The sequence below is a fragment of the Phascolarctos cinereus genome, unplaced genomic scaffold (assembly GCF_003287225.1).
Source record: "Phascolarctos cinereus isolate Bilbo 61053 unplaced genomic scaffold, phaCin_HiC Scaffold_5;HRSCAF=322, whole genome shotgun sequence".
Classification (NCBI taxonomy): Eukaryota; Metazoa; Chordata; class Mammalia; order Diprotodontia; family Phascolarctidae; genus Phascolarctos; species Phascolarctos cinereus.
The window spans coordinates 118,916,849-118,938,610 of NW_027555958.1; the positions used below are offsets into that span (position 1 = coordinate 118,916,849).

A 21,762-nucleotide genomic window follows, 5' to 3' on the forward strand; every position below is an offset into this window, starting at 1 on the left:
TTTTGAGTTGAAAATTTTTCTCCCTTTTTCTCCCCCCCCCACCCTCCCCAAGACAGCACACAATCTGACATAGGCTTTACATTTACATACCCGTTAAACATATTTTCACATTAGTGATGTTGTAAGTAAAAATTAAAACCAATAGGAGGAGCCATCAGAAAGATGAAGCAAAACTCAACAGAAGGTAAAAATAAGTGAGAGCTGTTCGACTTCCATAGTTCTTTCTTTGGATGTGGACAGCATTTTCCATCCTGAGACCTCTGGAGATGTCTTAGATCCTCGTAATGCTGAGAAGGGTTCAGTTTAACATTCTTAGTCATTGCATACTGTGGCTGCTATTGTGTACAGAGTCCTCTTGGTTCTGCTCACTTCACTCAGCATCAGACCATATAAGTCTTCCCAGGTTTTTCTGAAGTCAGCCTGTTCATCATTTCTTATAGCACAATAGTATTCCATTACATTCATATACCGCAACTTGCTCAGCCATTCCCCAATTGATGGGCATCCTCTCAGTTTCCAATTCTTTGCCACCACAAAAAGAGCTGCTATGTATATTTTGTACATGTGGGTCCTTTTCCCATTTGTTTGATCTCTTTGGGATATAGCCCTAGAAGTGCTATTGCTGGATCAAAGGGTATGCACATTTTTGTAGCCCTTTGGACATAGTTCCAAATTGTTCCCCAAAATGGTTGGATCATTTCACAACTCCACCAACAATGTATTAGTGTTCCAATTTTCCCACATCTCTCCAACATTTATCATTTTTCTGTTTTGTCATGTTGGCCAATCTGATAGGTGTGATGTGGTACCTCAGAGTTGTTTTGATTTGCATTTCTCTAATCAATAATGATTTAGAGCATTTTTTCATATGACTATAGATGGCTTTAATTTCTTCATCTGAGAACTGTCTGTTCATATCCTTTGACCATTTATCAATTGGGGAATGGCTTGTGTTCTTATAAATTTGTCTTAATTCTCTATATATTTTAGAAATGAGGCCTTTATCAGAAGGACTGGTTGTAAAAATTCTTTCCCAATTTTCTACCTTCCTTCTAATCTTAGTTGCATTGGCTTTGTTTGTGCAAAAACTTTTCAATTTAATGTAATCAAAATTATCCATTTTGCTTTTCATAATGTTCTCTATCTCCTGTTTGGTCATGAATTCTTCTGTTCTCCATAGATCTGATAGGTAAACTATTCCTTGTTCTCCCAGTTTACTTATGGTATCAGCCTTTATATCTAAGTCCTGAACCCATTTTGACTTTATTTTGGTATATGGTGTGAGATTTGGGTCTATGCCTAGTTTCTGCCATACTCTTTTCCAGTTTTCCCAGCAGTTTTTTTCAAAGAGTGGGTTCTTATCCCAGAAGCTGGGGTCTTTGGGTTTATCAAATAATAGATTACTATAGTCATTGACTACTGTGTCTTGCATATTTAACCTATTCCACTGATCCACCTCCCTATTTCTTAGCCAGTACCAAGCAGTTTTGATGATTGCTGCTTTATAATACAATTTAAGATCTGGAATTGCTAGGCCACCTTCCCCTGCATTTCTTTTCATTAGTTCCTTTGATATTCTGGACCTTTTGTTTTTCCAAATGAATCTTGTTATTATTTTTTCTAACTCTATAAAATAATTTTTTGGTAGTTTGATTGGTATGGCACTGAATAAGTAAATTAGCTTAGGTAGGATTGTCATTTTTATTATATTAGCTCAGCCTACCCATGAGCAACTGATGTTTTTCCAATTATTTAGATCTGATTTTATTTGTGTGAAAAGTGTTTTGTAATTGTGTTCATAGAGTTCCTGGGTTTGTTTCGGGAGGTAGACTCCTAAATATTTTATAATGTCTACAGTAAGTTTAAATGGAATTTCTCTTTCTATCTCTTGCTGTTGGGCTTTGTTGGTAATATATAGAAATGCTGATGATTTATGTGGGTTTATTTTATAGCCTGCAACTTTGCTAAAGTTGTTTATTATTTCAAGTAGTTTTTTACTTGATTCTCTAGGATTCTCTAAGTATATCATCATGTCATCTGCAAAGAGTGATAGCTTTGTTTCTTCTTTGCCTATTCTAATGCCTTCAATTTCTTTTTCTTCTCTTATTGCTAAGGCTAAGGTTTCCAGTACAATACTGAATAACAGTGGTGATAATGGACATTAGGGGATCAGTCTTGAAGGAAGAGTGTAATGCTAGGAGAGGAAAAGGAGAGAGTGTGTTCCAGGGTATTCAGGGATGGCCATGGTAAAGAAGGGAAATGGAGCATTTTGTATGAGAAACCAAGTACAGTCTGGCAAGATCACTGAGTGTGGGAAGGAGAATACCATACAGTGAGACAGGAAAAATAGTTTGGGGCCAGATTGTGGAAGAGTTGAAAAGTTAAATGGAGAAATTTTGCATTTTAGCCTTGAAGAAGGACTAGGGAGCCAGTGGGGTTTATTGAGTAGAGGAGTAATATAGTCAGATCTGCATTTAAGGAAAATCACTTTGACAGCAATGTAAAGGGTAGGCCAGAGTAAGAAAGACTTTAGGCAGGAAGATCAGTTTGGATGCTGCTGCAATAATCTGTGATGAATGTCTTGAACTTAGGAGACGACTCATAGGTAGAAAGAAGGGGAAGGAGATGTTTTGGAGGTAAAAAGCCAAGATGGCAACTGACAGGATATATGGAGCGAGAAAAAAGGAAGGAGTTGAAGATATCACCAGAATTACAAACCTGGGAGACTGGAAGAATTGTGGTGCCTTTGACAGAATTAGGGAAGTTTGGAAGAGGAATGGGTTTTAGGGAAAAGACAATGAATTCTGTTTTGGACATACTGAGTTTGAGATGTCTCTGGGACATCCATTTTAAAATGTCCAGCAGGCAGTTGTTGATGGGAGACTAAGGCTCAAAGGAGAGACAGGAACTGGCTATAGAGAACTGAGAGTCATCTTCAGAGAGAAGATAAAGCTAAGAGGAGCTGAGATTTCTGAGAGTATGTAGGGTGTGTTCCATACAAAACTATGGGGAATCCCCAAAGTTAGGGGATGCAGTATGGATGATGAGACATCAAAGGAGACTGAAAAGAACAGTTTGAAATGTAGGAAAACTAGGAGAGTGGTGTCATGAAATCCAAGAAAGGAAAGAGTACCCGGAAAGAGAGCGTCTCATCAGTATCGAATATGGCATATGGGTTGAGAAGGACGAAAATCAGGCAAAAATCTGGCGACTCTTTTTCAGCTTTGGAAAGGATATTTCAAGTTGAGTGAAGGGGTCCGAAGTCAGATGGTAAAGAGTTGAGTGAGTGAGAATTTGTTTTAGGAATTTGGCTGAGAAAGGGAGAGAAAAATATAGGACAATAGCTTGATGGGATGCTAGGGTCTAGTGAAGATTTTTTTTTTAAGGATGGAGGAAACTTGAGCTTGTTTAAAGGTGGTAGAGAATGAACCAATAAATAACACGAGGTTGACAATTAAAGGGACAAAAGATGATTGATGTTGCAAACTGCTGGAGAAGGTAAGAGTTTGGGATCAAGGGATTGACCTTGGCAAGGAGAAGGGCCATCTCACTGTCAAAGACTAGAAGAAGGGAGGAGAGAGAGAGAGTGGGAGATGAGGTCAAGAAGTTTTGAAAAAAGGAAGCTCAGGTCAAATGGCCCTATTTTCTTGTAAATTAAGGTGAAGTCCTTAGCTGAGAGGAGGGAGGGAAGGACAAGTGATAAGAGCCTGGAGGAGAAAAGAGATTTGGAAGAGCTTCTGTGTGGAGTAAAGTATGAAATTAATGAAAAAAGAATAAAAAGATTGCCATGTTGCAGTGAATTGAGCTGTATGAGTATCTAGTTGAGGTTGGACAACAAATTTTTAGTGTACCCATTCAACACAATTCTGGGACCTCCTCTGTCTCTGTTCAGGAGTATGTGAATGAATAGGAGTGAAAGATGAAGATGGTGGGAGTATGCCAGGGCTGAAGTTTAGCAAGAATTGAGCAGTGTTAGGACAAGGTGGCTAGGGATTTGTAAGTAGAAGATAGTGTGTAGTTGAATTGGCTAACTGTAGGGTTGAGGTTGCAAAGGAAGGCATGAGCAGCGATAATGGCCTGAAAAAAAGAACTGAGGGATAAAGGGATTAAAGGTCCTCAACAAGGGAGAATCAGTTTAGGAGGGATGCGGCAAAAGAGGTTGTTTTCAGATAGAGACATGTCAGATTAGGGAAGTGGAACCCTTGTGAGTCATGGTGAGATTCAAGGCATGGGCTGTGCATGGCTGAAGTAGAATGAAATAGCAGGCCCTGATATTTAAGGCTGAGGAATTGGGAGGTTAGGGAGTTTATGGGAACATCAGTATTGATGTTGTTCCCTAGAACGAAGGCAGAAGTCGGGGAGGAGAGGAAGGTGGTAAGATATGTGTATTCCTTCTCTTCAGTGGTGTTGGGGGACCTAGACTGAGTAAAGGTTTTTAATAGAGGGAACTTCAAAGGAGCAAATGTTACCGAGTATCAGTTGGTAGTTAAGAGGAGAAAAGTGACTGTGGGTAGCAAGGAGTATTCTGAATTCCCCTCCAGAGCCAACTGGAGTCGGGGTAGAAGTGAAAGGAATGAACATAAAGCCAGAGAACACAGGGAGGCAAGATCGGGGAGTCAGGTCTCAGTAAGGGCTAGTAGATGGAAGGAGTGCTGCCTTTGTAAATTTAGACAGGGCACTTAAAATGACCAGATTAGACTGGATGGCCACAGAGGTCCCTTGCAGTTGTAGATCTAAGATCTTATGATGAATAAATAAATTTAAAAGCATTTTAATTAAAACTATTTTTTTTAATTTTTAATTAAATCAGTTTAAAAGCTTGCTATGTTTCAAGCACTGGGTTACCTAATAGGGATGCAAATACGAAACAAAGGCTCTCCCTGCCCTCAAGGAGCTTACATTCTTATAGGGGAAGACAACACATGTAGGGCAAGAGGGACCACAGAGGGATATTTTGGTTTGGAAAATCCTAGAGATGATGCATAAAGCCATAGGAGACTGGACTTACATACTTTTCCAGTGGTAATGGCAGTATTGATTTGAGGTAATGGGGGTGGGGGCAGGGGAGTGGGGTGGGGAGAGGAACTTGAATCTTTTCTCCCAGACCCTTAAGCATGAATTATAAGGGCCTTTGGGGCAGAACACAAAAATCTGGTTCGTTCTCCGTCTATTTTTTTTTCCTGAGATGAGTTTTTTTAATTGCTAATAATGTTAAGGAATTTCAGGAATGATGCATGTATGTATGTATATACACACATAGACCTAGACATATACACATACACACACATGTCTGCGTATACGCATTTTTTATGAAATGAGTTCTGAAATGAGTTCTCAATATATATTATATATTTATTTTCATATGTTTTAGATGATATAAATCATATCTAAAAATGAAGATCCATATATATTATCTGGAAATATATATAACAAGATATATACTATATACTATACTATATTATCTGAAAATATATACATACTTTCATGCACATAAACATACATATGCTGTCATCCATATATTAAAAAGCTTATCTTTATAGAGGAATCTATTCTTCTTCTACTACTTTGACTTCTGGTTAGTTCTTAAGAGTAAGAACATACTAACTCTGCTTGTATTTCCTTCCACAGCTCTTTCAGCTGGATCAAATGGTGAGTTCAATTCTTTTTAACCTTTACCTATTTAGAAACTGTCTTTTAAAATATTCACCCCTCGGGGGAACAAAGCCTGGTGTGTTGTGTGCTGAACTCTAGCCTCCTCCATCAGTTAGCTTAAATAATTTTATTCCATGTTATGTGCCAATGCCAGCCAAAACAGCAGTAAAGCAGATTCGGTACCCTGTTTAATTTTTCTGCCTTAACTAGACTTCCAGTGCTATTTCCTGGTGGTGAGCTGGTGACCATATTCTCTGAAATTTTGGCTTTGAATATAGTCAGCTCTCAGTATTACCTACGTATTAACTAACCACTTTGTAGATTTTCTGAGGCAAATTTTCAATCTAAAAATTTTACACTGTCACCTTGGACTGCAAATTCCAGCTGCCAGTTGATAGGAGCTCGGAGAGTACAAATGAATTTTCAGTGTTAGCCTAAGGAACTCATTACAAGGAAGGCAAATATGCTCCAAAGTGATAGTGCAAAGCCAAATGAGAACAATTTTTAAATCATCCATGCCCTGGCTCACCCCATGTTTGCTCCTATCTACTGCATTATTATATTACAATGTGGATAGATGGGTGAAACTGACTTTTCATGGGACCTAATCAAATATCCTTCCTCTTATTTCTGAGAGTGTTATTCCTGAAGGTTAGAATGAGAGTCAGAAGACTTAGGAGGCAGTCCCATCTCTACCATTAACTCTCTCTGTGGCATTAGCATGTCACTTTACCTCACTTTGCTCATTTGTAAAGTGACAATTGGACTAAATGTTCTCTGAGGCTTCTGTATAGATCTAAAAATCTATTGTCTAAGACTAATTACTTGTTAAAAAAAATTCTTTGTGATTTCAAAAAAAAATCAATCTACTGTTCTCATTATTCTTATAAATTTTAGGAGTGAACAGAGGCAACACATCTGGGCTGCATAGTCTGTGCTTTACTTCATACACAAGCACTGTGTATAAAACAAGATAGAACTGGCATAGAGCAGTATCAGCTGTCCATTGCTTAAAGGATCCTTTATTATTATCACAGGAGTTAAAATAGGAATGGACCATAGAGATTACCCAGTCTAATTTCATTTTCTTAATAAGAAACAAAGGTCCAGAGAGATGTTATTTGACTGAGGTCATATTAGAAGATGGAAGAGCAAGTCATTTGGATCCCAACTCGGTGTTTTATCCACCATATCAAACTACCTCTTTCTCCACTGAGACTAATGCTATTAATGGTCCATCCCAACACCAAGAAAAATCAAGTGTCTTAGAGGATTCTGTGTGGAAGTAGAGTTGGTGTTTCTACCATCTTTACGTTTAGCTAAAGCACTCAGTTGACAAACATTTGTTCAGCATTTGCTATGTGCCAGCTAGGTGGTGCAGTGATTAGAGCACTGGGCTTGGAATCAGAAAGACCTGAGTTCATATTCTACTTCAGACACTTACTAGCTGTGGATCCTGGGCAAATAGTCATTTACTGTTTGCCTCAGTTTCCTCAAGTTATAAAGTGAGGATAATAATTGTTGTTCCGTCATTTCAGTCATATTTGACTCTTCATGACCCCATTTGGAGTTTTCTTGGCAGATACTAGAGTAGTTTGCCATTTCTTTCTCCAGCTCATTTTATAGATGAGGAAATGGAGGCAAACAGGGTTAAGTGACTTGCCCAGGGTCACACAGCGTCTGAGGCCAGATTTAAACCCAGGATGATTAGTCTTCCTGACTCCAGGCCTGGGGCTCTATCCACTATGTCACCTAACTGCCCTGGGGATAATAATAGCACCTACCTTGTAGAGTTATTATGAATATCAAATGAGGTAACATTTGTAAAGAAGTTAGCATAGTGTCAAGCATGTAGTAGATACTATGTAAATGCTAGCTGTTATTATTATTTGTGTTTATTATTATTGTTATCTGTGCTTAGCACTTCAAATACAAATAGAAGCAGAAAGACAACCCCTGCCCTCAAAGGGCTTACATTCTAATGAGGGAAGTCAAAACCTAAAAGAGAGCTGAAAAGCAGATGGAAGAAAGAAGGTACCTGGAGGAAAGAAGCTGGGGTAGGGGGTGGGGGTGGGGGGAAACAGTAGAAAAAATATTGTGGAGATGAGTCAGCCGTGCAGCCTGGAGAAGGATGAAGCATGCTGTATTGAATGGGGCAGTGGGTTAGATTTGGAAGCCTGAGGCCTCCAGCCCACCATTTACTTGCAGTATGACAATGGGCAAATTATTTAACCATTTTCAAGTTTCTTCCTTTTTTTTCATCTATACAGCAGGCTAGTAATACTTAAATTTCTTCACAGAGTTTCTATAAAGTCAGTCAATCAGTAAACATTTATTAAGCACGTGCTATATGGCAGTCTTTGTGCTCAGCACTGGGGATACAAAAAGAGGCAAAATACAGTCCCCACCCTTGAGCTCACAGCTGTACAGTGCTATATAATTGGGAGCTATTTTCTTTTGGAGTAGACTTGGAGTTTCGTCTGTGTGTCAGCTAGGTGGCGTGGTGGATAGAGTGCCAGGACTGGAGTCAGAAAGACTCATCTTCCTGAGTTCAAAACTTGCCTCAGACACTTATTAGCTGTGTGACCCTGGGCAAATTGCTTAACCCTCTTTGCTTCAGTTTCCTCATCTGTAAAATGAGCTGGAGAAGGAAATAGCAAACTACTCCAGTATCTTTGCCAAGAAAACCCCAAATGGGGTCAAGGACAGTCAGACATGACTGAAAAAAGACTGAACAGATAAAATCAGCAAATGTTGATGGAATTTAGGTGACTACTGGACCAGTCACTTTCAAACTAACTGAAAATCATTCTATGTTAAAAGTTAGAGTGTAACCTGTAGTGGTGAGTGTAACAGGATTAGAAGTTAAGGTTCTTAATCTTAAAAAGAGTCTTCCTGTGGTCAACATTTCATAGATTTCTTGCCTTCCGTAAGTAGTTAAAAAAAATTGATCATGCTTTTCCCCCTCCTCCTTAATGAACAGAATATCTTAGGAGCATATCCTTGCCAGTACCTGTGGTAGTAGAAGATACAAGCAGCAGCAGCGAGTATGGGTCTGTTTCACCTGACACAGATTTAAAAGTGGATCCATTCTCTTTCAAAACAAGAGCCAAATCCTGTGGAGAAAAAGATGGGAAAGGAATACGGACACTCTTTCTGGGGTAAAGACCTGGCTTGGTTTGAGTGGATGGGGATGGAGGGAGAGAGAGAGACAGACAGACAGAGATACAGAGAGAGAGAGAGAGAGAGAGAGAGAGAGAGAGAGAGAGAGAGACAGACAGACAGACAGACAGACAGACAGAGAGACAGAGACAGAGACAGAGAGAGACACAGATAGAGAACAAGGGTAGGGGGGAGAGAGAGAAAAAGAGAGACAGGGGAGAGAGAAAGAGAAAGAAAAAAGAGGGAGACAAAGAGAGACAGATAACGAGGGTAGGGGAGAGAGAAAGAGAGAATAGAGAGGAAAGAGAAAAATAGAGAGAAGGAAGAGAGAGAAAGACAGAGACAGACAGAGGGAGAGACAGAGAGACAGAGAGAGACACAGATAGAGAACAAGGGTAGGGGGGAGAGAGAGAAAAAGAGAGACAGGGGAGAGAGAAAGAGAAAGAAAAAAGAGGGAGACAAAGAGAGACAGATAACGAGGGTAGGGGAGAGAGAAAGAGAGAATAGAGAGGAAAGAGAAAAATAGAGAGAAGGAAGAGAGAGAAAGACAGACAGAGACAGAGAGAGAGGAGAGAGAGAGAGAGAGAGAGAGAGAGAGAACAAGGGTAGGTGAGAGAAACACGGGGGGGAGGGAGAATTAGGGTAGGTGAGAGAGACAGAGAGAGAGACACACACAGAGAAAGTGAGGGTGGGGGAGAGAGAGAGGAGAAGAAGAAAGAAAAAAGGAGAGACAGAGACAAAGGGAACAAGGGTAGGGGAGAGAGAAAGAAGAGAGAGAGAGAGAAGGAGAGAGAGAAAGAGGGAGAGAAAGAGAGAGACAGAGAGAGAGAGAGAAAAGCAGGAGTAGGAAAAGAAGGAGGAGGGAGAGATTGAGAGAGAAGGAGGGGGAGGGGGCAGGAAGGAGGGATGGAGAGAGAGAGAATAAGTTTGTGTCTGTTTCACATGTGAAATAATAACCTTGGTGCACATATTTTTTCAGTATTCCAGATGAGAATTTTGAAGATCACAGTGCTCCCCCTTCCCCTGAAGAAAAAGATTCTGGATTCTTTATGCTGAGAAAAGACAGTGAACGCAGAGCCACTCTGCATAGGATATTGACAGAAGACCAGGATGAAGTTGCGAGAAACCTAATGGAATCATTAGCTCAGGTGAAAATCACTTCCAGACACAATTTTGAAATGTTAGGTAGCAGATTCAGATGGTTGGGCAAGTAATTGTACTGATGATAAACTAAAATAGGATCATAAGATCATCAATTTGGAGTTAAAAGAGACCTTATAGGCCACTGAGTCCTGCCCTCTCATTTTACTGATAAGGAAACAGAGACACAGCAGTAAGATGACTTACCCAGGGTCGCACAGCTAGGAAGTACCTGGGGAAGGATTTGAACCAAACTAAAAGGCTGCTGTGAGGGGTCAGAGCTTGGGGAATGACCATTGAAGAAGAAAGGGCAGAAATGGGGACATGGAAGGCTATGTTTCCTCCTATGTAAAATGGGGATCATAACAATAACAAACATAATGGTAACTGCTTCACAAGGTTGTTTTGAGAAACACGTGAGATAATATGTGTAAAGAGATTTGCTAAAACTTAAAGATTTTTGGTGAGGCAGGTAGGTGGCACTATGGTTAGAGCAGTGGCCCCGGAGTCAGGAAGACCTGAATTCAAATCCGACCTCAAACACTTACTTGCTGTTTGACCCTGGGCAAGTCACTTAGCCCTGATTGCCAGAGAGGGGGAGGGAGGGAGAGAGAGAGACAGACAGACAGAGAGAGACAGACAGAGAGAGAAAGGAAGAAAAGATTTTATGATCATAGATTTAGAACCATAAAAAACATTGGGGACCATCTACTCTAATTTCTTCACTTTACAGATAAAGCCAAAAGGTGCTAAATGACTTTCCCAGGGTTTCACAGCTGGAGTTTGAAGCTGAACTCAAACTTAGATCTTCCAGCACTATGTTACTTGCACATGAGCCCAGCATAGCTATAATCCCTCATTTCCAGCTGCCTCTTGAGCATATAACTGGATATCCCAGAGGCATCTCAAAACAGAACTCATCATTTCTTCCCCCCAAGCACTCCGCCTTCTGAATTTGCCTATTACTATTGAGGGCGCCATCATCTTCCAAGTCACCCAGTCTTCTCAGGCCTTCAGGTACTTCATGGTCACCCTCTCGACATCTACCTCCCAAGGCTGTTTGGAGGATCAAATGAAATAACATGTAAAATGTGCTGCAAACCTCAAAGCACTATATAAATGGTAGATATTATTATCATTATTCTCAACTTCCCATTCTCTTTGCATATATATCCAATCCATTGACAGATATTGCCGTTTTTACCTTCACAGCATCTCTTGCATGTGTCCTCTTCCCTATAGTCATACAGACACAACACTAATTCAGGCCCTCATCACCTCTTGCTTGGCCTGCCATGATAGCCTCTGACTGGTCTCCAAGCCTCAAGTCTCTCCCCACCCCAATCCATCCTTCACTCAGCTGCCAAGGAGATTTCCATGAGGTGAAAGTCTGACTATGTCACTCCCTTTGCCCAGAGAGCTCCAGTGACCCTCTATAACTTCCAGGGTCAACTATAAACTCCTGTTTTGTCAGTTAAAACCCCCTAACCTGACCCCTTTCTACTTTTCCAGTCTCTTACACCATACTCTTCTCCACATACTTTGAAGTCCAGCTGCATTGACCTACTTCATAATAACTAGTGTTCGTATAGCACTTTGCTTTACAAAAACCCTTGACAGATATTATCTCATCTGTTTCTCACAACATCTCTAATTCCTCACACACAACGATCCATTTCCTGATTCCAGATATTTTCACTGTCTTGTACCCCTATGTCTGGCATTCTCTCCTTTCTCATTTCCATCTCCTGGCTTTCCTGGCTTCCTTCAAGTCTCAGCTAATAATCTACGTTTTACAAGAAGCCAAAACTCTTACCCAGGCCTCCTAAAGCTTAGTGCCTTTCCTCTGAGATTATTTCCAGTTTATCTTGTAAATATCTTATTTCTACATGATTGTTTGCATGTTGTCTCTCCCATTAGACTGTGAATTCCTTTACAATAGGGACAGTTTTTTGCCATTTTTTTGTATCTTTGGTGCTTAGCACAATACCTGAGGCATAGTAAACGCTTAATAAAATGTTACTTGACTTGTCTTTTCCTCTGATCCATTCTCACAGATTCTTCTAGATTTCTGTCTTTAAAGCAAAGAAGAATAAAAGAAACCCTTACGAGCCTTTCTAAGGACTTTTAGTCCTAGTAACAATGGCAAATGAGAGGGTCAAAAACAAAATTAGATGGGGCAGCTAGGTGGCGCAGTGGATTGAGCTCCGGCCTTGGAGTCAGGAGGACCTGAGTTCAAATCCTGCCTCAGACACTTTAACTAGCTTGTGTGACCTTGGGCAAGTCACTTAACCCTGATTGCCTCACCAAAAGAAAGAAAAAGAAAAATAGAAAAAAAATTAGAAAATAAAATTTCAAGAAGTCCTTAGAAGTCTCACTCTGAAATTTGTTCTGTGAATTTATTGGAATAGAAGTAGAAGTAGGCCCCGTGTAGTTCAGTTCAACCTGCATTTTTTTTTTGTGCCTCTACTGTGTATCTGGGCCTCTGGGGCTAGAAAGAGAAAAACCAGTTATTTCCTGTCCTCAAGGAACTTACATCCTGTTGGACATGTGTGTAGATAAAGAAGTAGAAAGTATATTCAGAATAACATCAAGAGAGAAGAGAGCTAATAACTTGGGTGGAGGGAGGATGGAAGTCATATTCCTTGGTTCTTCCTTACTCTATAATAATTCATTTTTTCTTCTTGATGCTCCAGCTCAATCCAATACATAGCCCTTTTAATCCTAAGACTAGGACTTCTAGCTCCCAGTTCCTTCTATAAATAAATTCTCCCTCCTTTGGCTCTTTTCCTCCTTCCTTTATTCCTCACCAGCCAATACGCAGATATAATACAAAGAAAATATCCCTCAGGAATTAATGGAAGCTTTGGGGGCACGCATACAATTGAATTAATGTTCACCCACATGTAAGAGGAAGACAGACTCTGTTAGCCTTCCCTTGGAAAGAAGGAAGACCATCCTGTATATGTCACCAGAGGAACTGAGGAAGAAGCTCTGGGGTGAGAGGTGCAGGATAGAGCTACTGAGAATGGTAGAGTAGAAGGATGGAACCCAATGTGGGCAGTATGGTTCTGGGGAGGGATAGTAAAGATTCATCTTTCCCCACCTTTCTCCTCAATTTTGATTTGGTTCGTGGGGGTTTTTTTGGGTCATTTCCCCACTTTCCTTCACCAACCCTGCCCTCTACTGGGCCTGAGGTCAAATAAACAATAGAGGCTGAGTTTGTGTGGGGAAGCTGGAGAGTGGACAAGCAAATGATGTAGTTGTGGCAGCAAGAGGAAAGATGAAAGAAATAGGGGGAGGGAAGGAAGGGTGGTTCCTCTAGTCTCCTGTCTGGGGTCTATGGCAACTCTTTCTATGCAACAGATAGATATATATATATAGATATATATATATATAGATATATATATATACATATATATATCTATATACACACACACACACACACACACATATATATGTATATATATGTATATATATATATATACACACACATATATATATGTATATATACGTATATATATATGTATATATACGTATATATATATATATATATATATATATACACACATGTTGAATATACAAGAATTAGATGCTTTCTGTTTACTGGAGGTCCCCAAGGTCTTAGGGTGCAGTTTCAAGCTTTGATAGCTTAAGCTTTATAGTTTGGGGTCCACCGAAATTTTAAGCTATCAAGTACCAAGACCTTTGGGATACCCTGTATTAGTAATCACACTGTACTTTTCTGATTCAGAAAACATATTTACTTACCAAATTTTCTTCGAAGATGAAGAGTTTGGATTTTGGTATGAGAGGTATAGGAGAGAAAATGCTAGCCATGCAGTCAGGAAGGTCTGGGTTCAAATTCTGTCTCAAGCCCTTACTAGTTGTATGACCCCTGGGAAGTCATTGAATCCCCCTGAGCCTCACTTTTCTTATCTGTGAAATGAAGAATGGGACTCAGCAGCTTTCCAGTTCCCTCTGAGCTCTAAATCTGTGATCCTACAAATCAAGTATTGTTATAATTGTACTTTTAGGAATAATAAAATAAGGAAGGATAAAGTCATGTGATTACCCACAGTGAATTAGTAGCCATTAGGAAAGAGAGTCCAGGTTGATAGATGCCTGCTGTTGTTTAATTGTTCAGCCGTGTCCGACTCTATATGTGACCCCATAGACGTTGTCCATGGGGTTTTCTTTTTTGTTTTGTTTTTGTTTTTGCTTTATGCTAGGCAATTGGGGTTAAGTGACTTGCCCAGGGTCACACAGCTAGTATGCGTTGTGTGTCTGAGACCAGATTTGAACTCAAATCCTCCTGACTTCAAGGCTATCCACTGCACCACCTAGCTGCCCCATGTCCATGGGGTTTTCTTGGCAGATACTGGAGTGGTTTGCCATTTCCTTCTCCAGTGCGTTCTTATTTTATGGATGGGGAACTGAGGCAAATAGGGGTTAAGTGACTTTCCCAGGGTCACACAAGTATCTGAAGCTAGATTTGAACTCATATCTTCCTTACCCCAGGCCCAGTGCTCTATCTACTATACCACCTATCCACCCGTTGTAGATGCATAGGAATATCCTAATGATGACATCTTGTAGCTTTTTTTCTTTTTAAAGAATTACAGTATAACTAGCTTTTCTTTGAATTCAGCTGCTGGGTTTTTTTTTCCCACACCACTGTCCACAATGCGCAGCACATAATAGTAGGTCCTTAATAAATTCTCTGTTGATGGATATATTTTTCTGTTCCTGCTCCATAGAGCAATGTGGTTTCTAGTTCTAAAATATCACTGATGTGGAATAGCCTTGTACAGGAGCATTGTATTTGCTTATTAAATATCAACTGTTGATGATTCTGTGAAATATCATTGACAGTGAATCAGGCTCTCCCCTTAACAGAGCTATTCTCCGGTATAAGTCAGGCCTTTCTTCAGGGCACTTTAAGGAATATCCAGGGAGATACACAAATTGGGCCAATATTACATAAGCCAGATAACTAGGAGCTAAAATGATACCATATAGAGCAAAACTAAAGCACTAAATGTTCCTTCTTAGGACATTGGTACAGGGACAAGAAGAAACATGTTTTTCTGTTATAATAACAAAGCTAATGCCAAAAAAGTTTGCTATCTAAACTTTTTTTACAAACAGGCTGATTTTTCAGGAAGATAAAATGGCTGAATAGCTAACAAGTTTTCTCCTTGTTGACTCTATTTTTTTCATTATTATGATTTTCTTTGTTTTTATACTCCAATTGCAGTTTAGTTTCAATTCAGAAAAAAAAAATGTTTTTATAGCTTTTGTGATCTATAAATTGGGCAAAAGAAAGGAAAAGAGAACAAGTCTTTTAATGATGGCTACAAGTATTCTTATGGGCAGCTAGATGGTTCCGTGGGTAGAGTGCCAGGTCTGGAGTCAGGCAAACTTCTCTTCCCTGAGTTCAAATCAGACACTTACTAGCTTGGCTGTGTGACCCTGAGCAAGTCACTTAACCCTGGTTGCCTCAGTTTCCTCCTCATGAGCTGGAGAAGGAAATGGCAAGACTCTCCAATATCTTCATCAAGAAAATCCCAAACGTGGTCACAAAAAGTCGGACGTGACTGAAGCTGCTAAACAACAAGTATTCTTTTTTTGGGGGGGGCTTTTTTGATGAGGCAGTTGGGGTTGAATGACTTGCCCAGGGTCACACAGCTAGTAAGTGGCAAGTGCTGAGGCCAGATTTGAACTCAGTCCTCCTGACTCCAAGGCTGCAGCTCAATGCACTGCGCTACCTAGCTGCCCCACAACAAGTGTTCTTTGAGAAGAGCTTTGAATGTAAAATTAAGTACCCTAATGATGTAGGTACCCTAATTATTTTAAAGGGAAAAAAATGATAGTCCCAAATACCTTTCTGTAGCCCTTCATAAGGCATGACTCTAGAATCTAATTTGGGAATGTGTCTAATTGATCAATGAATTGCAGATTTATTATAATGAATTTGCACCTTTGGAAAGAAATGAGGAAAGATGTTCATGATCTCTGATCCCCACAAATCAGAATATTTTCTTCCTCCTCAGATGTTCCTAGAACATTTTGTCTAGCTTTTATCCTTTGCCTCTCTCGTTTTCTACCTTATAATGGACTTATCTGTGCACTTGTCATACAAGCCAGGTGGCTCAGTGGATAGAGCTCTGGGTCTTGGCATGGAGTCAGGGAGATCTGAGTTCAAATCCCACCTCCAACACTAGCTGGGTGATCCTGGGCAAGTCACTTAACCTCTGTTGGCTTCAGTTTCCTCAGCTGTGAAATGGGGATAGCAATAATAACATCTGCCTTACAGGGTTGTTGTGAAGATGAAGTGAAGTAATATTTTCAAAGAGCCTCACATAGTGCCCGATACATAGCAGGTGTTTCATAAATGCTTCTTTGGGGGCTGTTAGGTAGCACAGTGGATGGAGTGCCAGCCCTGAAGTCAGGAGGAGTACCTAAGTTCAAATTCGGCCTCAGACACTAGCTGTGTGAACCCTAGGCAAGTTACTTAACCCCAATTGCCTCCAATAAATAAATGCTGCTTCTCTTCCCTCCCTAAATAAACAATTAGAAGGCAGACACCAAACTGTTTTTCATCTTTGTATCCCAGGAGCCTAGCACAGTGTTTTGAACATCTTAGGTATTTAATAAAAAATAACAATAACAATAATTTCCTTTTCAGGATGGATTTTACCATACCCAGCTGGGGTCCCTTCCAACTCTCAAATTCTGTGAATTAAAGGGGAAGTTGCAGCTTATTTTTTGATGTTAGATGACAGTTTCTTTCCTAGTATTTTTGTGTGTCACAAATACAAAAGGATGAGGAGGAGTGCCTTTCATGGGAATAACGTTTCTCAAATCAAAGGAAATAAAGTTGAGAATTTGTCAAAAGCCTTACATTTTAGTTAAAGTATCTTTGTTTGCATCCATCGCTGTTTTAAAATCATTGATGGAGGAGAGGGGGAAGATAAAGAAAGAGTTGCAGGGATGGGCTGTTTACCTGACAAGCTGATTTTTTCACCAGGGAGCTGAAACACCTAAATTAAGATGGGAGCACATCACAACTTTAGTCTCGAGCCTCAGAGAGTTTGTGAGGTCAACAGATCGGAAAATCATAGCCACCACCCTGTCAAAGCTGAAGCTGGAGCTGGATTTCGATAGCCATGGCATCAGTCAAGTCCAGGTGGTTCTGTTTGGTTTCCAGGATGCTGTAAGTACAGTCTTCTTCACCCCAACCTTCTTAAAAAAAAAGCCAGGTTAAAATTCATGTACGTCATGGGATAGAACCAGAATTGTCTTCTCTTAATTTTTCTTTATTTAAAAAAATGGATTACAGTCACCGCCAATGAAGCACCTGCCTTATTACAATCATACTTCTAAAAAATAAAAAGACATATTTTCAGATTTTTTTTTTGAGGAGGGAGTGAGTTACAGAACCAAGAAAAACACATTTAAGAGACCTATCAGATGTTATACCCTATGTATATACAGTATTTGATATCTATGTATTTGATTTTATATGTGTAAATATGTATATATGGATGTATATAAATGATTTTATAAACTTTAAAGTGCTTCTATTATATAAGCAAGTAAAGAAAGGAGAGGGTGGTTTGTGGTTTTTTTTTTTTAATTTAAAAAATGCTACTCTTGTATTATGTATTTGTGTTCCCTCGCATCAAGCCTAATCACCATGGAAAACAGCTAAATTGACAAACATCTCCCGGAGCTGAACTTTGTGCTTATGAAATCATGCAGCAGGTCATCATATTTATTTTGATGACTTTAGCAGCCCCGTAGCATTCTTCAGCCCAGCACTTTCTTTGTGCGAGAGTGCGCCATCTGGCGGTCATTGGGAATAGGAGCTAGAACAAGTAGAAGGGACGGATCTGGCCCCTGCTCCATAAAACCATTGCTTTCTTGCAGTGTCCTTTTGGCTTCTAGCCTAATGTTTGGTGTTTTTCCCCCCAGAATCTGTCCGTTTTAGAAATGTTTTCTATTCCCTAGCTGGTAGTGTACTCCAGACTTCTGTCCATCACTGAGTCAACAAAAATCCCACGTGACCCAGTAAGAGAGTTTGTTGTTTTTCTCTCTCTGAAAGTACATTGCTTCAGCATAGCCTTCCTTTTGATTTAATAGCCTGATGTAGGCATCATCCAAAAATAAGATGGATGATGTTGTCTGTCTTAACTGCTTACTACATATTCTGTACCTTGCTTCCATGAGCTTTTCTCCAAGAAGCCATTACAGTGCCTAGGAGACCAGGAGAAGAGGGGGCTTGGGATATATGACAAAAGTGGTTTGTAGACCATGGTCTTAATACAGAACCTCTTTATGAAATTTTTCTAGAGAGCCAAAGAATTAAACTCACCGTCGCTGCTTCCCAATATGTTTCATTGCTTCTCTCTGCAGTCTGATTTGTAGTATTATTGTGGTCACTTGTTTACAAAGGGGAAAGGAAAAGGCATTTATTAAGAGCCTGTTATGTGCCAGGCACTTTTGCCAGGCGCTTTACAAATGCTATCCCATTTGATCCTCACAGCCACTCTGGGAGGTAGATGTTAGATGATCCCCATTTTATAATTGAGAAACTGAGGCAAATCTGATTACTACAGTTACAGCAGGGTCTGCCCTTCTCAAGTCTTTCCCCATTCCAATCCATTTTCCATTCAGTCATCAAAATGCTTTTCCTGAAATACAGATCTGATCATGTCACACAGACACTCCCTACTCAGTAAATTCCAGTGGCTTCTTACTGTTTCCAGGATCAAATACAAAATGTTCTGTTTGGCATTCAAAGACCTTTCATAATCTAGCTGCTTCCTACCTTTCCAGTCTTCTTACATCTCACTCCCTGTTACATATTCTTCAGTGCAGTGACACTGACCTCCTGGGTGTTTCCCAAACAAGACAATCCATCAAGTCATTTTCCGTGACTGTTCCCCTGTCCCTGGAGCACTCTCACTCCTCTGCGCAGACTACTGACCTCATTGGCGTCCCAACTAAAATCCCACCTTGTACGGGAAGCCTTCTTCAACTCCGCTTAATTCTAGTGCTTTCCCTTAATTATTTCCTGTTTATCCAGTACGTAGCTTACTTTCTATGCATTTGTTTGTATGTTGTCTTCCCCATTAAGATTGTAAGCTCCTTGAAGGCAGCAACTGTCTTTTTATCTTCAGGGCTTAGCACCTAGTGGGCACTTAATAAATGTTTATTGAATTGAATTGAAACAGTTTGGCAAGTTAATTTACTTGCCTAGGGACACATAGCTAATCTGTATCTGAGACTGGATTTGAACTCAGGTCCTCCTGACTCCAGACCCAGCCCTCCATCCACTTTGCCACCTAGATGCCTGTAAGACTGAATTCTAATCTTTGGCCTTCCTGTAGTGTTCTCTGGGGCCTTATAGCATCATTGTATCTCTTCAAAATAGAGACAAAAAGCCGCCTACTTTCTTTAGATACAGTGTTTCTAAAATGATAATAAAATGTATTAACAATAAGATGTTGTTTCATGAATGCTAAGGGGGAATGAAAACCAGGCCTGGGGGAACTTAACACTTCATTTTGTTCTAGAAGTAGAATGAAATAGTCTGGTTAATTTGCAGTTGCCCACACTTCTGGCTTCCAGCCTGGAAGTTAGAAAGCAAATTAGCCAGTTAGATTCAGATTCAGAGCTGTTGAATCTCAGGGCTGGGCAGTGGGCCCATTTCGCCAGGACATACATACAAATACTATCTCTCCTGTTTCTTCCATTCTAGTGGACCCAGAGAAGAGTCTGTGTTTCTTTGTTGCTTTTAGTTACCCAATTGTGTGTGTGTGTATTTGTGTGTGTATACACACACTGGGATTATGAGAAGAGCAAAGTTGTACAAAAGCCTTCCTTATTTCAGCCCTGTAACCTCAGCAGCTGTTTTGGCTGTCAAGGTGTAAGGTGGGGCCGGGGTAGGGGATTGCCAAAGAGGTAATCAGTCATTCCATTTCATTGAATAGGGCCATTCTATGACTATCAACCGTGATACAACTTCTCCACTTAAATGATTTGGCAGAGACCAGCGTTAGCCACCAGGTGTTCTTGGAACTAGAAGAGGTTCAGGAGTGAACTAAACTAGACCTTCCTCGAGAGTAGCCCCTCTGAGCCTAGGTAGACTCAGTACCAAAGGAAGGGATTTAGGTAGAATAATAGACCAATGAGAGAATTTTTACCATCTAAGTACCAGCTGCATTATTAGCTGCAAGAAAGGCTACTTGCCTGTGTGAAACTAATTGTCTTACTGTTGGGGTCTGCGTCCTCAAAGCTGGCCTTTCAGACTAGGGCCCAGAGTCCTGGGCAGATTGCCTCTTTCCTCAAAGCCCCACTGCAGCTCCTACCAACAATTAGTGGGCCTATTCCAGAATAAATAAATGAGTTGAATTTAGCCTGATTGTGCAGTGTTTTCTGTCAAACTGATAACGAGTGCATTTACTGAATCTTTTTTTAACCATTCTTTCTTAATGTGTCAATTATAATTTTATGCCTTTTTTCCACATAAAAGTGCTCAGACCATACTTAGCACTTCACTAGGGCACCATAAGATTTTTAAAAAGCAAATTTATTGGCACTTTTATAGATACTAGTTATTTACCTGCCTTACAGCAATGTTAGAGATGATAAGAGAAACCCCAGTCATGCGTGATGGCCAACCAGTAGATACAATATATGAATGCTGCTTTTCTTTCCTCTCAGACCACTAGGCTGTGCTGGAGTACTTTATTTGAGTCAAGGAGTAGTGTAACATCCCTGATACACAGCATTTATTTTTTTTAAATCTTACAATCATCCTTTACTGATACGACAACCCAGATTATTATAACAACATTTACATAGCTCCTACTACGTGCCAGGCATGGTGCTAAGCACTTTACAATTATTATCTTATTTGATTTCATCCTCACAATAACCTTGGGAGGTAGGTATTGTTATTAGCCCCATTTTACAGAGGAGAAAGCTGAGGCTGAGAGAGGGCAAATCACTTGGCCAGAATCACACAACCATGGTAAGTATCTGAAATCAGATTTGAAACTCAGATCTTCCTGGCTCGGGGTTTGGTGCTCTATCCATTGCATCTCCTAGCTGCCTGCACTGTGGAGTGGTGTCAGATTCAAATAGAAATGGGGGCCACTGTACATAAGGATCCCTGTGTCACCATGTTCACTTAGTTTTAAAATGTAACGTTCTTGTCGTTGAGTAATTTTAGTAGCGTCTGACTCTTTGTAACCTCATTTAGGATTCTCTTGGCAAAGATACTGGAGTGGTTTGCCATTTCCTTCTTCAGCTCATTTTACAGATGAGGAAACTGAGGCAAATAGGGTTAAGTGACTTGCCCAGGGTCACACAGCTAGTCAGCATCTGTGACCAAATTTGAGCTCAGGACACCTAGTTGCCTAAATATAATGTTATTTTTGTTGTATTATATTTTTTTATTTTGTTAAATATTTCCCAATTACATTGTATTGTGGTTCAAGCCATACTCTATGGACCACTTATGGACCATGGGCTGTACACTTGACACTTCTGGTTTAGAGGAAAGAGTATAGGACTTAGATCTGATGAGTTCAATTCTGGTTAGCTTCATCACCTAATTTTATGACTAGCAAGTCATTTAAACTCTCTGTGCCTCAGTTTCTTCATCTCAAAAAAGGGACAATAATATTTTCATTACCTTTCTTACCAGGTTGCTGTGAGGAAAGGCCTTTATAAACTGTAAAGCACCAAGTTGTTATTACAGGAAGAACTTCATTTAAAGAGACCTACTAGTAT

General features: G+C 40.0%; 1 protein-coding gene across 1 annotated transcript in view; it reads left to right on the forward strand.

Moving 5' to 3' along the window:
- The window catches only part of MAP3K5 (mitogen-activated protein kinase kinase kinase 5), a 283,087-nt gene that overhangs the window by 236,760 nt on the left and 24,565 nt on the right, over positions 1-21,762 (forward strand). The window contains exons 21-24 of the mRNA XM_020987151.2: positions 5,629-5,649; positions 8,636-8,813; positions 9,794-9,962; positions 16,988-17,173. Of these exons, the coding sequence (XP_020842810.1) occupies positions 5,629-5,649; positions 8,636-8,813; positions 9,794-9,962; positions 16,988-17,173 (554 nt within the window). The remainder of the gene's footprint in view (positions 1-5,628; positions 5,650-8,635; positions 8,814-9,793; positions 9,963-16,987; positions 17,174-21,762) is intronic.